The 10,352-nt window shown below is 51.4% G+C and overlaps 1 protein-coding gene across 1 annotated transcript in view; it reads right to left on the reverse strand.

The window, feature by feature from the left end:
• Positions 1-2,870: 2,870 nt before the first annotated feature.
• LOC102372872 (dual oxidase 2) overlaps positions 2,871-10,352 on the reverse strand; it is a 36,610-nt gene continuing 29,128 nt past the window's right edge. Inside the window, exons 28-33 of the mRNA XM_014518383.2 lie at positions 9,436-9,589; positions 8,358-8,590; positions 7,827-7,985; positions 6,978-7,133; positions 6,378-6,506; positions 2,871-4,636 (exon numbers count right to left, since the gene is read on the reverse strand). Of these exons, the coding sequence (XP_014373869.1) occupies positions 4,514-4,636; positions 6,378-6,506; positions 6,978-7,133; positions 7,827-7,985; positions 8,358-8,590; positions 9,436-9,589 (954 nt within the window). The 3' untranslated portion in view covers positions 2,871-4,513. The remainder of the gene's footprint in view (positions 4,637-6,377; positions 6,507-6,977; positions 7,134-7,826; positions 7,986-8,357; positions 8,591-9,435; positions 9,590-10,352) is intronic.

A 10,352-nucleotide genomic window follows, 5' to 3' on the forward strand; every position in this document is an offset into this window, starting at 1 on the left:
CCATTCCTATGACTTTGCCCAATGTCAGGCTGACCCATTTGTAATTTTGTGCATCCTTCCGTTTACCCTTTGTATCTGCCGGCACTACAGTGCTGCCAGCTCTCTGGATTTTCCAAGGTTTATTGAGGATCAAGCGCCAAAGGCTCAGAAAGCTCCTGGATGTGATGTCTGGATCATAGAAAGCCAGGCCTAATTCTTAGGCCTGGGAGGTGAAGAGGAGGGGTGGGAACAGAAGTCCAGAGACAAGAATCAAGGCAAGATCACAGCCAGTGGTGGGGCACAGATACAGGAGCACAGGTACTAGTGTCACCTGTTGGGACTTTTCCTGTGTAGATGTACCTGTCTGCAGGACACTGGGTCTGTGCAGGCTTTGCAGCCTGTTCAGCATAAAAGCTGGGCAGGTGGAGTTAAAAGCTGATGTAGTTGCTATCTACGAGGAGCCCCCAAATGAATCCTCGTAGGAACCTTTTGCCCCGAGGCTGCCACTCTCCAAAGGGCTCGCTGTATTTCCTACTCACAGGGATCAGAAAACAAACACACTCTCACAAATTGCCAAAAGGACTGAGAATGCCTGGAGGGGGCCCTGAGTGCCCACTGCCCAGGTCCCAGGCAGCCCTGGAGTGTTGGACAAGCCAGGTTGAAGGGCCCACCTTGTGGGCTGGAGCTGGGTGGCAGAGACTGCAGACTGGCTGAGGTCCCCTGTTCTAGGCCAACCCATCCAGGCTCTCCAACAGCACCCAACCCCAGGGCCTCTGAGCCTGTTCCCAGTGGGGTGGTAAGTATGCAGCTTACCAGATCACAACTTGCACACCCCCCACAGGGAAGTGTTTAACTCATCAGGACAAGCAGAGAGGCTGCAGCAGGTTCCCAGTGCCTGTACTGGGGAACTGGAAGCCCAAGAAATTCAACTCTCTCACTCTGCCAGACGTATGGGGGAGTTTCTGGAGTGAGCACTCTTGAAAGTCACATGAATGCTTTAAATCAAGGAGAATGGGTCTCCTGACTATACTCCCTGCCAGCACATGCTTCTCTTGTCTCTCCCCCACAGACATCCTAGGATGCTTGATGAACTCCCTGGATTTTCTCCTTGCTTCCTGGGAAACTTCAGTTCTAGAGCTAACCCTTGGAGAAGTTGGTGATGGGTGTGTGCTCTACCCGAGTTATTCGCTGAAGGCAGTGGGACCAGGAGATTCAAAGCAATCTATTAATTCTAATAAGAACATGCCTGTGAAATCAGGCAGCTCTGTGGGAAACTCCTCCCCTTCCCATGACCCAGAGCCCTTGTAATCTCTGGGTTTGGGGTAATGGTGCTAATAATCTGAAGTGCTGATGCTCTGTAGCCTCATAATTGGGGTTTTCACTTTAGTCAGCCACCCTCCTGGCTTAATTCAACTTCTGCAAGCGAGCACAGCTGGACTGAGTGTAGGCTGTAATTATAGGCCTGCTGCACTGGAGACAAGCCCAGGCTCATTCATGCTACCAGGGGGAAAGAACAGTATCAGCCCTGTGACTAATGCCACATGGTCAAGCCCTTGTTTCGGGGCTTGACCAGTCCTGGGGCCAGAGGCAGCAGTCAGGTTCAGTGACCAGATGGCTGTGGGGGAAATGCCTTGTTCTAGGTCCTGGCTCAACTACGTTCAGAGATGTCACATTAGCTGGAGAAGCTATAGTCTCTTGCTCCAGGTGCAGGGGGACCCCTGACAGGTCTAACAGTCTCTACTCCCTGGTCTTAGTACTGATGTCACTCATGAGAGCTTTAAGAGTCACATCTCATGCCCTGCTTTGACCTTGTGTCTCTGTGCAGAGCAGCTGAAATGCCTGCACTGATTATGGGTGGGAACCCCTCTCCACAAGCATAATTCTTTGTGTTGTGCTCATAAATAACCTGGGCATCTGGTTTCAGCATCTTAATGCAGGATGTGTGAGACCTATCGGTTAGCCTGGCCTGGGTGTCCCACCTAGCTTCTGTCTGTAGGGAAGTGAAGCTAGTAAAACTACTAGCTGGAAAACCTGCCTCCAAGCCCAAGCTCTGGAGATTCTTGGTTCTGAGAGTCCTTGGCTCCATTCCTGTGATGATCACACAAGATAGCAATCACTATAACATCCTGCTGCAGAGGTCACCAGTGCTTATTAGTAAACTAGCTCTGTTCTCATCTACCCTGGCTTTACACTAATATCACTCCCTAGATCTCAGGGCAACTCCTGGGGAGAGCAGGAGAATCCAAGCCAGTGGTGACAGGTTGTTGGGATCTAGCTGTGGCCTCAGGAACAAATTATCAAGAGGAAAAAGGAGGGGGAGGAGGCACACCAGGTTAGCTGCCCATTTCCGTGGTCTTTCCCTGCAGCTCATGAAAAGTAAGCCGCCATTACTTTCACCTTTGTGAAAGACAACCAAGTCATTATGGTTTTATCTTCTATTTCCTGTGGGGTAAGAGTGCACAAAGGCAGTTACCATGTTGGGAACCTGCCTGCCTTTCCCTCACTAGTAAACTTGTTTGTGTGCCCATGGCCATGCTGTTACTTGCTCCAATTAAGGGTTTGTTTAGGGCACTCAGGAAAGTTAATCCAAACAAGCCTCTAAAGCTAACTGGTTAAACGGCATTAAACTCGTGTGTGGATGCTCTCACTTTAGTTGCTGTAATCTGCTTTGTGGGCGAAGAAAGGGTAGTTTGTGTCTACATGGAGGTTTAATGTGATCTAACCAATCCATTTTAAATTCACAGTTTTAGTTCAATCACTTTCAAGAGTGTCATTATGCTCGCAATTCCTTAGAGGTATGGAATGAACATTAGCTCTTATTAGTCATTGATACCTGAATACCAAACAGCAATTACCACTATCTCTAATTACAAGAGGCAGAAGCCAAGGCAAACATTTAATTGCTTTTATTTTGTCAGTATTTAAAAATGGGGGTTTGGGTGCCACATGTGCTAAGGTAAACAGCTGACAGCCCAGAGATTGCAAGTTCAAAACTGTAGCACAGGTGCTTATGGTGCAGCCCTGTCTGATTCCAGCAAATCTGTGAATTTTTCTAAATACCTCGTCACAAGGATGCAAAAGAGGAAAGGAAGTACCTGAAAATCAAAGCCATTTCAAGTTACTCATCCACAGCCCATTTATAAGAGATCATCCTTATCCAAATAAAAATATAGTTAAACTTTCAGAATTATTTTTAAAAGCCATTACCTACATCAGACAGTTTGTAGTTGTCCTTCTTTAGCAAGGCAAGGTAGATTTGCATTTTGCAGACTAACGAGATGAGAGGTAATGCTAGCATAAGCTTGCATAAGCAGCAGGCTTGATTCATCAGCTCCTGTGAAGGGACTTTACATAAGTTTATGCCAGTGGTTCCCAAACTCCGACAGATTGTGCACCACCAATTTAAAACGATACAACTTTAAGTATCACCAGCAAATTTTTCGGTTCAACCTCTAGTACCACTAGCACATTTTTGTCATATAATTGTAATAAAACTCTTAACTTGTAGCAGTGGTGGTATCCATACCACAGATTGGGACCCACTGGTTTATGCTATACATCTCTACCTTGCCTTCTGCCAGGCTTCAGACTACTTCTTCTTCTATATGAAGTCATTATTTAAACAGGTATTAACAACAGCAATCAAACTGAAGAGTGAAAAGCAAATACAAGTATAAAAGAAAAGCTAAGCTTTTAAATACCAAAAGGAAACAACCACAGATGAGCTGAGTACAATCTAATAAACTGTAGCAAGGGAGATGAATTAGTGACTTTAACAGAGGTTGTCTACACAGGGTCACAGAGAAATACGGATCCAAATTAGCTCAGCCTGACCTTAAATTGGTTTGCCTAAGCTGCATTTAATACTAGCATGGACACTATTCAGGACAGCCAGTTGGTGTCCTAGCCAACTGATACTCAGGCCATATAGCTGCAACCTGTCCTCAACTTCAGTGCTGCAGGGGATCTCAGATGTGTGATTTTTGTCTGCCCCCACACTGGATTGCTCATTTAGGTCAGGGACAGAGTCCTGGCTCTGTTGAAATCAGTGGGAGCTTTGCAGTTCACTTTAATGGGGCAGGGTTGCCTCCTAGGACACTTTGGGCCAGTGTAATTTAAGTTGCTGAAGATTTGCACCTCTGCTGCAATGCAGGTGTTTTGCTGGAAAGTTCTAGGCACTTTTCTCTCTGGGAGACACTGTGGGCCCCTGGGGTGAGAGGGAAGCACTGTCTGCTGGGCCATGCTGCCCTTGGGGTCTCCAGATCATCACAGTCCATGCAGCACACCCTGGGCAATGATCTCAGGGGCCTTTGCAAGCCCATCCTGCTGCAGCAGCTTCGCTGGGGCTCAGAGGCAGCCCTCCTCTAAGCTTGCAGGAACAGAAATGTTATAGATATGTAACAGCTCCCATCTGAGCAGTAGCAGGAACCTTCCCTAGGACCTAGAAGTACTTAGATCTGTCAATGACACAGCTGTTCACAGAACAGTCCTGCTGGTGGAGCAGGCCTGGGCATCCTATAGCGATGGGAGGGGGTTAAAAGTTCTCATAGTGATGCACGAAGTAGGCCTGGTCCTTCCTGTTGATCTGCTTACAGGCCTTTTCCACGTTCTTGGTCATCCCTGGGGGGCCGCAGCTGAACACGCCGATCTTCCGCACCTGGGGAGGGAGGAAAAACACAGGGGTGTCTAATACCAGAACAATGAAAGCCTGTGAGCAGGGACTTTCCAGCTGGCCTCCTGCACTGGGCTATGCTCGTTCATACCAGTTCATGCCCCTCTGCCGGACCCTGAGCTGCACATCCTGCCCCCCTCAAGTGCTACTTATAACTTCCTCCCACCAGTAGCATGGAGTAGGCATCCACTCCAGCTTCCAACAGAGACAGGAAACAGATGTTTTCATGGAAGAGCATAAAAACAAAGGGTGTGTGGAATGATCCATCCTTTACCCTGCCCTCTCAGTCACTGCTAATAGCCCCAGTCACTAGGGCTTTGCGAAGCTTCGGGTGGAGGAGATTTGGCTTGATTCGGTGGTCAAATCTCCGAATCCAAATCAAATCAGCAGGCCAATTTAAAGGTCTTAATTGATTCAAAGCTCTCTGCATCTTCGGAATGAGCCCCTGACCCCCACCCCCACCAGGTGCCCCGCCCAGGCCAGCTCCGGCCCTTTAAGAAAAAAAAACGGAGAAAAGCCCCAGGACTCACCACTCCTGCAGAGCCCCCCATGTGGCACGGGGATTGCCCGCACCTGTAAGAGTGGTGAGTGTGGGGGTGTTTTCGGGTTTTGTTTTTTTTTCTTAAAGCACCTGGTGAGTCAGGGCTTTTTTTTGCAAAGAGCTGGGAGCTGGGGAGGGTGGGGCAGCCACTGCCGGGGCGGGGGATGGGCCTGGCCTGGCTGATCCGGAGATTTGGCAGCAGCCAAATCTCTGAATCAGATTCGGCCGAATTGAATCGGGACAGTGATTCGAATCGCCGAATCAAATCACTGTCTCCCGAATCAGCCAAATATGAAACCAAAGCAAATACTAGCCACTTCGCACAGGCCTACCAGTTACCACAGCTTCAAGTCAAGGTCCCTCATGCCTTTCATAGCCCTGTAGGCAAGTGCCGGTCCCCTGGGACTCCTTCTGGCTAGAATAACTGTCTCTAGCTCTTCTCAGCTCTATGCACTGATTTTTTTCCTCCTCCCAACTCCCAGTGACTTTCATCATTCTTTAAACTCTGTCGAGTTTGTCAGTGACTGTGGAGGGAGAGGAAAGGGGGAAGGGACTAATGCCTCCTAGTCTGAGACAGCTGTGCACAGGCAACCCTCATCTGCACTTGCACTTTCCGCTGCCAGAGGACTCTGCACACATGGGTCAAGTCAGCCCCAGACCTGAGATGACTAGGAATGAGCTGATCCCACTGGGAATTTGTCATTTCACTTCTGTCTCTCAAGGAAGTGAGAGGGAGTTCGAGTTTGGGTCTGAAGACCAGAAACCGCTGTCAACCCTTGGACTATTAAGGTGCCCTCATGTGTCCTGGTGACACTGTGCAGTGAACGCCTCAAAATTGGTGGCAAGCTTTTCTGTGGAGTTCAAAGCCCTTTGGCTCTGGCTTTACCATGGGGGGCAGAAAGAGATTTGTATACCCTGGACCAGCAGAGACCTGCTGAGGTAAGGACTGGTCACTCTCCCTGCAGGTGGGGAGCAGAGGATGCCTCTCCTGTCCTCAGCATGGCTTCAGCACATCATCGGGCCTGCAGGACACTCCTTTCAGCCCAGCCCTGCCCCACTCTGCTTAGACCCATGCTCTTTTTGTGCCAGGGCTCCCAATGCTAGGTATAATACCAGTGCCCTCAAAGCCACTGTAATATGGGATTGTCAGAGGTTCACAGAGGTTGAGGGCTGGCAGGCACTGACCTCGGGATGAACATCCTGCAGGGAGTTGAAGAAGTGTACAAACGGAGGCCGCCCGAAGTGCGTGATGGAGCGCAGCCCCGTGAACAGGCTCCGGTTCAGGACCTTCTGGAAGTGCCGCTCACAGATGTACTGGAAGGAGAAGGGCAACCATGAGTCAGAACAGGGACAGGGAGTCTGGGACAAGACCTCCCCATCTCTCACAGGGCACAAGTGGAGGCCTGGCACAAAGGGGCAAGGAGAGCCCTCAGCTAGCATCAATCACCAGTCCTGACCTGTGCCCTGAGCATTGTCCCAGAGAGGATAATAGCTGCTCTCATGATGCATTTCCCAGGCACTGGGCAGGACCCACTGCGAGGAAAGCTGTGAAGCAACCTCAAAGCATCAAGGCTGTGTAGCCCTGCCTTGCTCCCACATCCTTGCCTGACCCAGACTGCAAGCTGGATATTGCCCCACTTTGCTCCTTGCCCTGAGGCAGGGACTGGTTCCTTTGTGCCATAGTGTAAGGGGTTCTGCCACCTGGCCCCTCCCCAGCTGGGAAGAAACTGGCCCCTGGCCTGGCCCCACCTGGGACCTCCCCCCTTCCCAGTGCTGGGCACTCACCAGCATGGTGGTGCGCAAGTCAAACTTCTCAGCTAGCTGGGTGATGTAGATGTGCACTGAGACCAGGTCAAGCTGGTCACTCTCCTCCAGCTCACGAATGATGTCGGCCAGCCACTCAAACTGCCGCTGCGTGCGCGTCACCCAGATGAAATAGATCTGGGAGCGACGGAAAAGGGTCAGCACTAGGGCTGGGGGAGCACAGCATCATCCCCCACCCCTGAGGAACCCTAACCTGGGGAACCCCACAGCCAGCCACTGCCCTGGGCAACTGACAGCTAGACACTGCTCTAGGGGACTGCCCACGGTGTCCATGTCCTGTCAGATACAGTAACCAGATGCTTCTCCAGGAACCCTGCAGCCATATCCTGCCCTGGGCATTGCCCAGAGTTGGCCTTGCCTTTGGGGACCCTGCATTAGCCCTGGGAGAGATTCCTGGCTGTGGAATCGAAGGTGGAAGCTCTGTGCTTAGGGGGCTGCACAGAGATGGGTGCTTCCACTGGGTGCTCTGAAGGCAGATGGGTGTGTGAGCCATTCATAACCTCTACAGGGGCTGCCCCAGGTTAAGTCCTCAGCATAGGCACATGGTGGTGGGGGCTGATGTTGCTTTCAGCAGTGTAGCCCCCTGCAGCCATTTCTAACTGAACGGCAATAGAAGAAGCAGCAGCTCTGAGGGCAGCAAGGCACTGATCTTACAGCCTCCAGGAGCTGTGGTTAGTGCCAGCCAAACTTGGCCCTCTGTTCACTCTCCCCTAAGAAGTCATGCCTGGGTGGTCTCTGCTAGATGTTCCTCCCACTCGGCATGGGGCAGGAGGACACAAGGAGGGTCCTCTCTCTCTGGAAGACTCTTACCTTCTTACACAGAAGTTTGGTGCTGAGCGATGACTTGAAAACCAGGTCCTTGAGGATGGAGGCAAAGGGTGTGACCCCAATGCCCCCTCCCACCAGCACAGACACCTCAAACTTGTTCCACTCCTGGTGGCCCTCACCAAATGGCCCATCCAGGTAGAGCTGGAAAGAAGCTGGGTGTTAGCTATGCTGGGCTTGTACAGGGCTTGTGACAGGCAGCCCTTCCAGGGACTGGACATCTCACACATCGGAAACCATCACAGCTATCGCAGTGCCATCATGACTTAGGTGGCAGGCTGAGTCAGCCCAGCTAAGGTTGGACCTTGTGGCTCCAAGCAATCCAGGCATCTTAGCTCAAAGGCACTGGCAACTGAGGGATCCCCTTTCTCCCCATACCAGGCTGGGGCTCGCTGGTGAGCCAGCTCAGAGACACACACTGTGAAGGCCCATGCACCAGAGGCCTTTAACCCCCAAAGATGCAGCTCTGTCCTCTGCAACCCACATTGGGCTGACTGGTGGAAATGCTGACTTTACCTTGGGATACTGGCCAATCTCAGCCACGCTCTCAGGGGAGTACAGCTCCCGCAACCGGGTGGTCCAGGGCCCAGCTGCTCGGATGTGAAGGCTCAGCGTATCCTCATGGGGTGCAGAGGTCAGGGTGAAGGGATGGTACTCATTTGTGCCCAGGGACAAGCAGGCGATCCGTACCCACTGCCCAGATTTGTAGTCAAAGTCCTGCGGCCGCTGAAACTTGAGGTAGGTGACACCTAAGAGAAGGACAAAGGGCTTCCTTAGCACATTTCCTGAGGTACTGGCTGCTTACACTACACCCAAAGTACACTGGGGAAATGGGAGAGGACTATGAGGGCTGCAGGGAGCTCCAGACCCGGGTGCAGGCTCCATGGCTCAACTTGAAGCCAAAGACCAACCATGAAGAGGAAGAGAGAGCCCTGTCTGGATGTCCATCCAGGAAGAGGAAGCACTTGTGTAGGAAGAAACCAGGCATTTCACTGAGGGCTAGGAAGGTGGCACGGAGCCCCAGCACTGTGCTGCTAGTGGATGGGAGCTTGTCCCGGGGGCTGCCTGGCAAGTGGCTTTGGGGCTCTCCACAGCATCTGAACAAGGGGAAAGCCCAGGGAACCTAGGAGGGAATGTCTGGTTTAGCCTATGAGTACCTAAATTCCCTACCAACCTGCCTGAAGCAGATGTTTGGGCCTTTACGTCACCAGTGAAGAGGCCTAATGGAGTTGCCCTGCCTCACCAAGGCACTAGGAAGGCTGGCTCATGGCTGTGCTTAGAAGGTGTGAGGACTGTTGTTATCACAGGACATAGCTCCCTCGTAACATCTGCAGCTCCAAGATGAATGCAGCTCCCAGCCAGCACCAGCAGCTCACCTGAGGCCTTTCCAAGGAAGGCACTACTCTGCTGACTTGGGCAGGACAGGAGACAAGGAGCTGGCAGGCCCCAGGGAGGCAAAGATCTCAGGCTGTGTGGAGCACCTGTCTTTCACATCTTGGAGACACCAGAGATAGCTCCCCTCTCTGCTGAGAACTCTGCAAGTTGCCAAGCTCCCTGTCTCTGCTGGCCCACAGGGAACCTGTCACCACTGTACCTGATGGGAGGATCTCAGCTTTCACCACACTGATCTCCACCTTCTTCCTGCTCAGGCTGATCAGTTTATCACCCCCATAGATGAGAGCTGGGATAATGAAGTAGATATGGAAACGGGGCTGTTGGATCAGAGCGTAGCTGCCGTGGAGAATGATCTGGGAACACAACAGTGAGCACAACCGTTACTACCACACTTAGTGCTAGAAACAGCTCATGCATTAACATGCCCCAAATGGAGCAACAAGATGGTGGGGCCATAGCCAAGCACAAAGCTGGGCCACAGGGCTCAGGGAGCATGTAGAATCACCCATGCTTGGGAGAGATAGGGTTGAGAGATTACAGGAGGATGCTAGACACAAACAGCAACAATGCCTCATGCTTCCCTCAGTAGGTCTCCAAGTGCTTTACTAAGGAGGGTCAAGATTATCACCATTTCACAGCTGGAAAAACTGAGGGGCAGAGAGAAGAAGTGACTTTCCCAGAGTCACCCATCAGCAGAGCCATGAACTTTGCTCCCCTTAGTCCCAGTCAAGTCAACTCTCCCTTAGGCCACACCATCTGCATTAGAGTCAAGATGCTGTGGTTGCTTGTGCTCCAGCCTGCAGGTGCTGACCTTTCTCCTGGATCTCCCCTCCTGCACTGAGGGATATTATCTTCTTTACCAGTCACATTCATCTGCCTAAGCTCATGCTAGTTTGCAAGCTATTAACCTCCCTCCTGCCTGGCAGCATCCCTTGGTACTGCTGCCTTGCTCCTATGGGGGACAAACAGGTCCCAGTGTTAGGTCTATATCAGGAGGTCTCCTGAAAGACTAGTTAAGAAGCCCATCTGCTCCCTACCCCTCCTCCCCCACCCACTAGATCCTTGCCTACAGTTCATGAATGCTGTGCACTAGATACACAATATACACATCAGTAT

The sequence above is a fragment of the Alligator sinensis genome, unplaced genomic scaffold, assembly GCF_000455745.1.
Source record: "Alligator sinensis unplaced genomic scaffold, ASM45574v1 scaffold1097_1, whole genome shotgun sequence".
In the NCBI taxonomy this organism is placed as follows: Eukaryota; Metazoa; Chordata; order Crocodylia; family Alligatoridae; genus Alligator; species Alligator sinensis.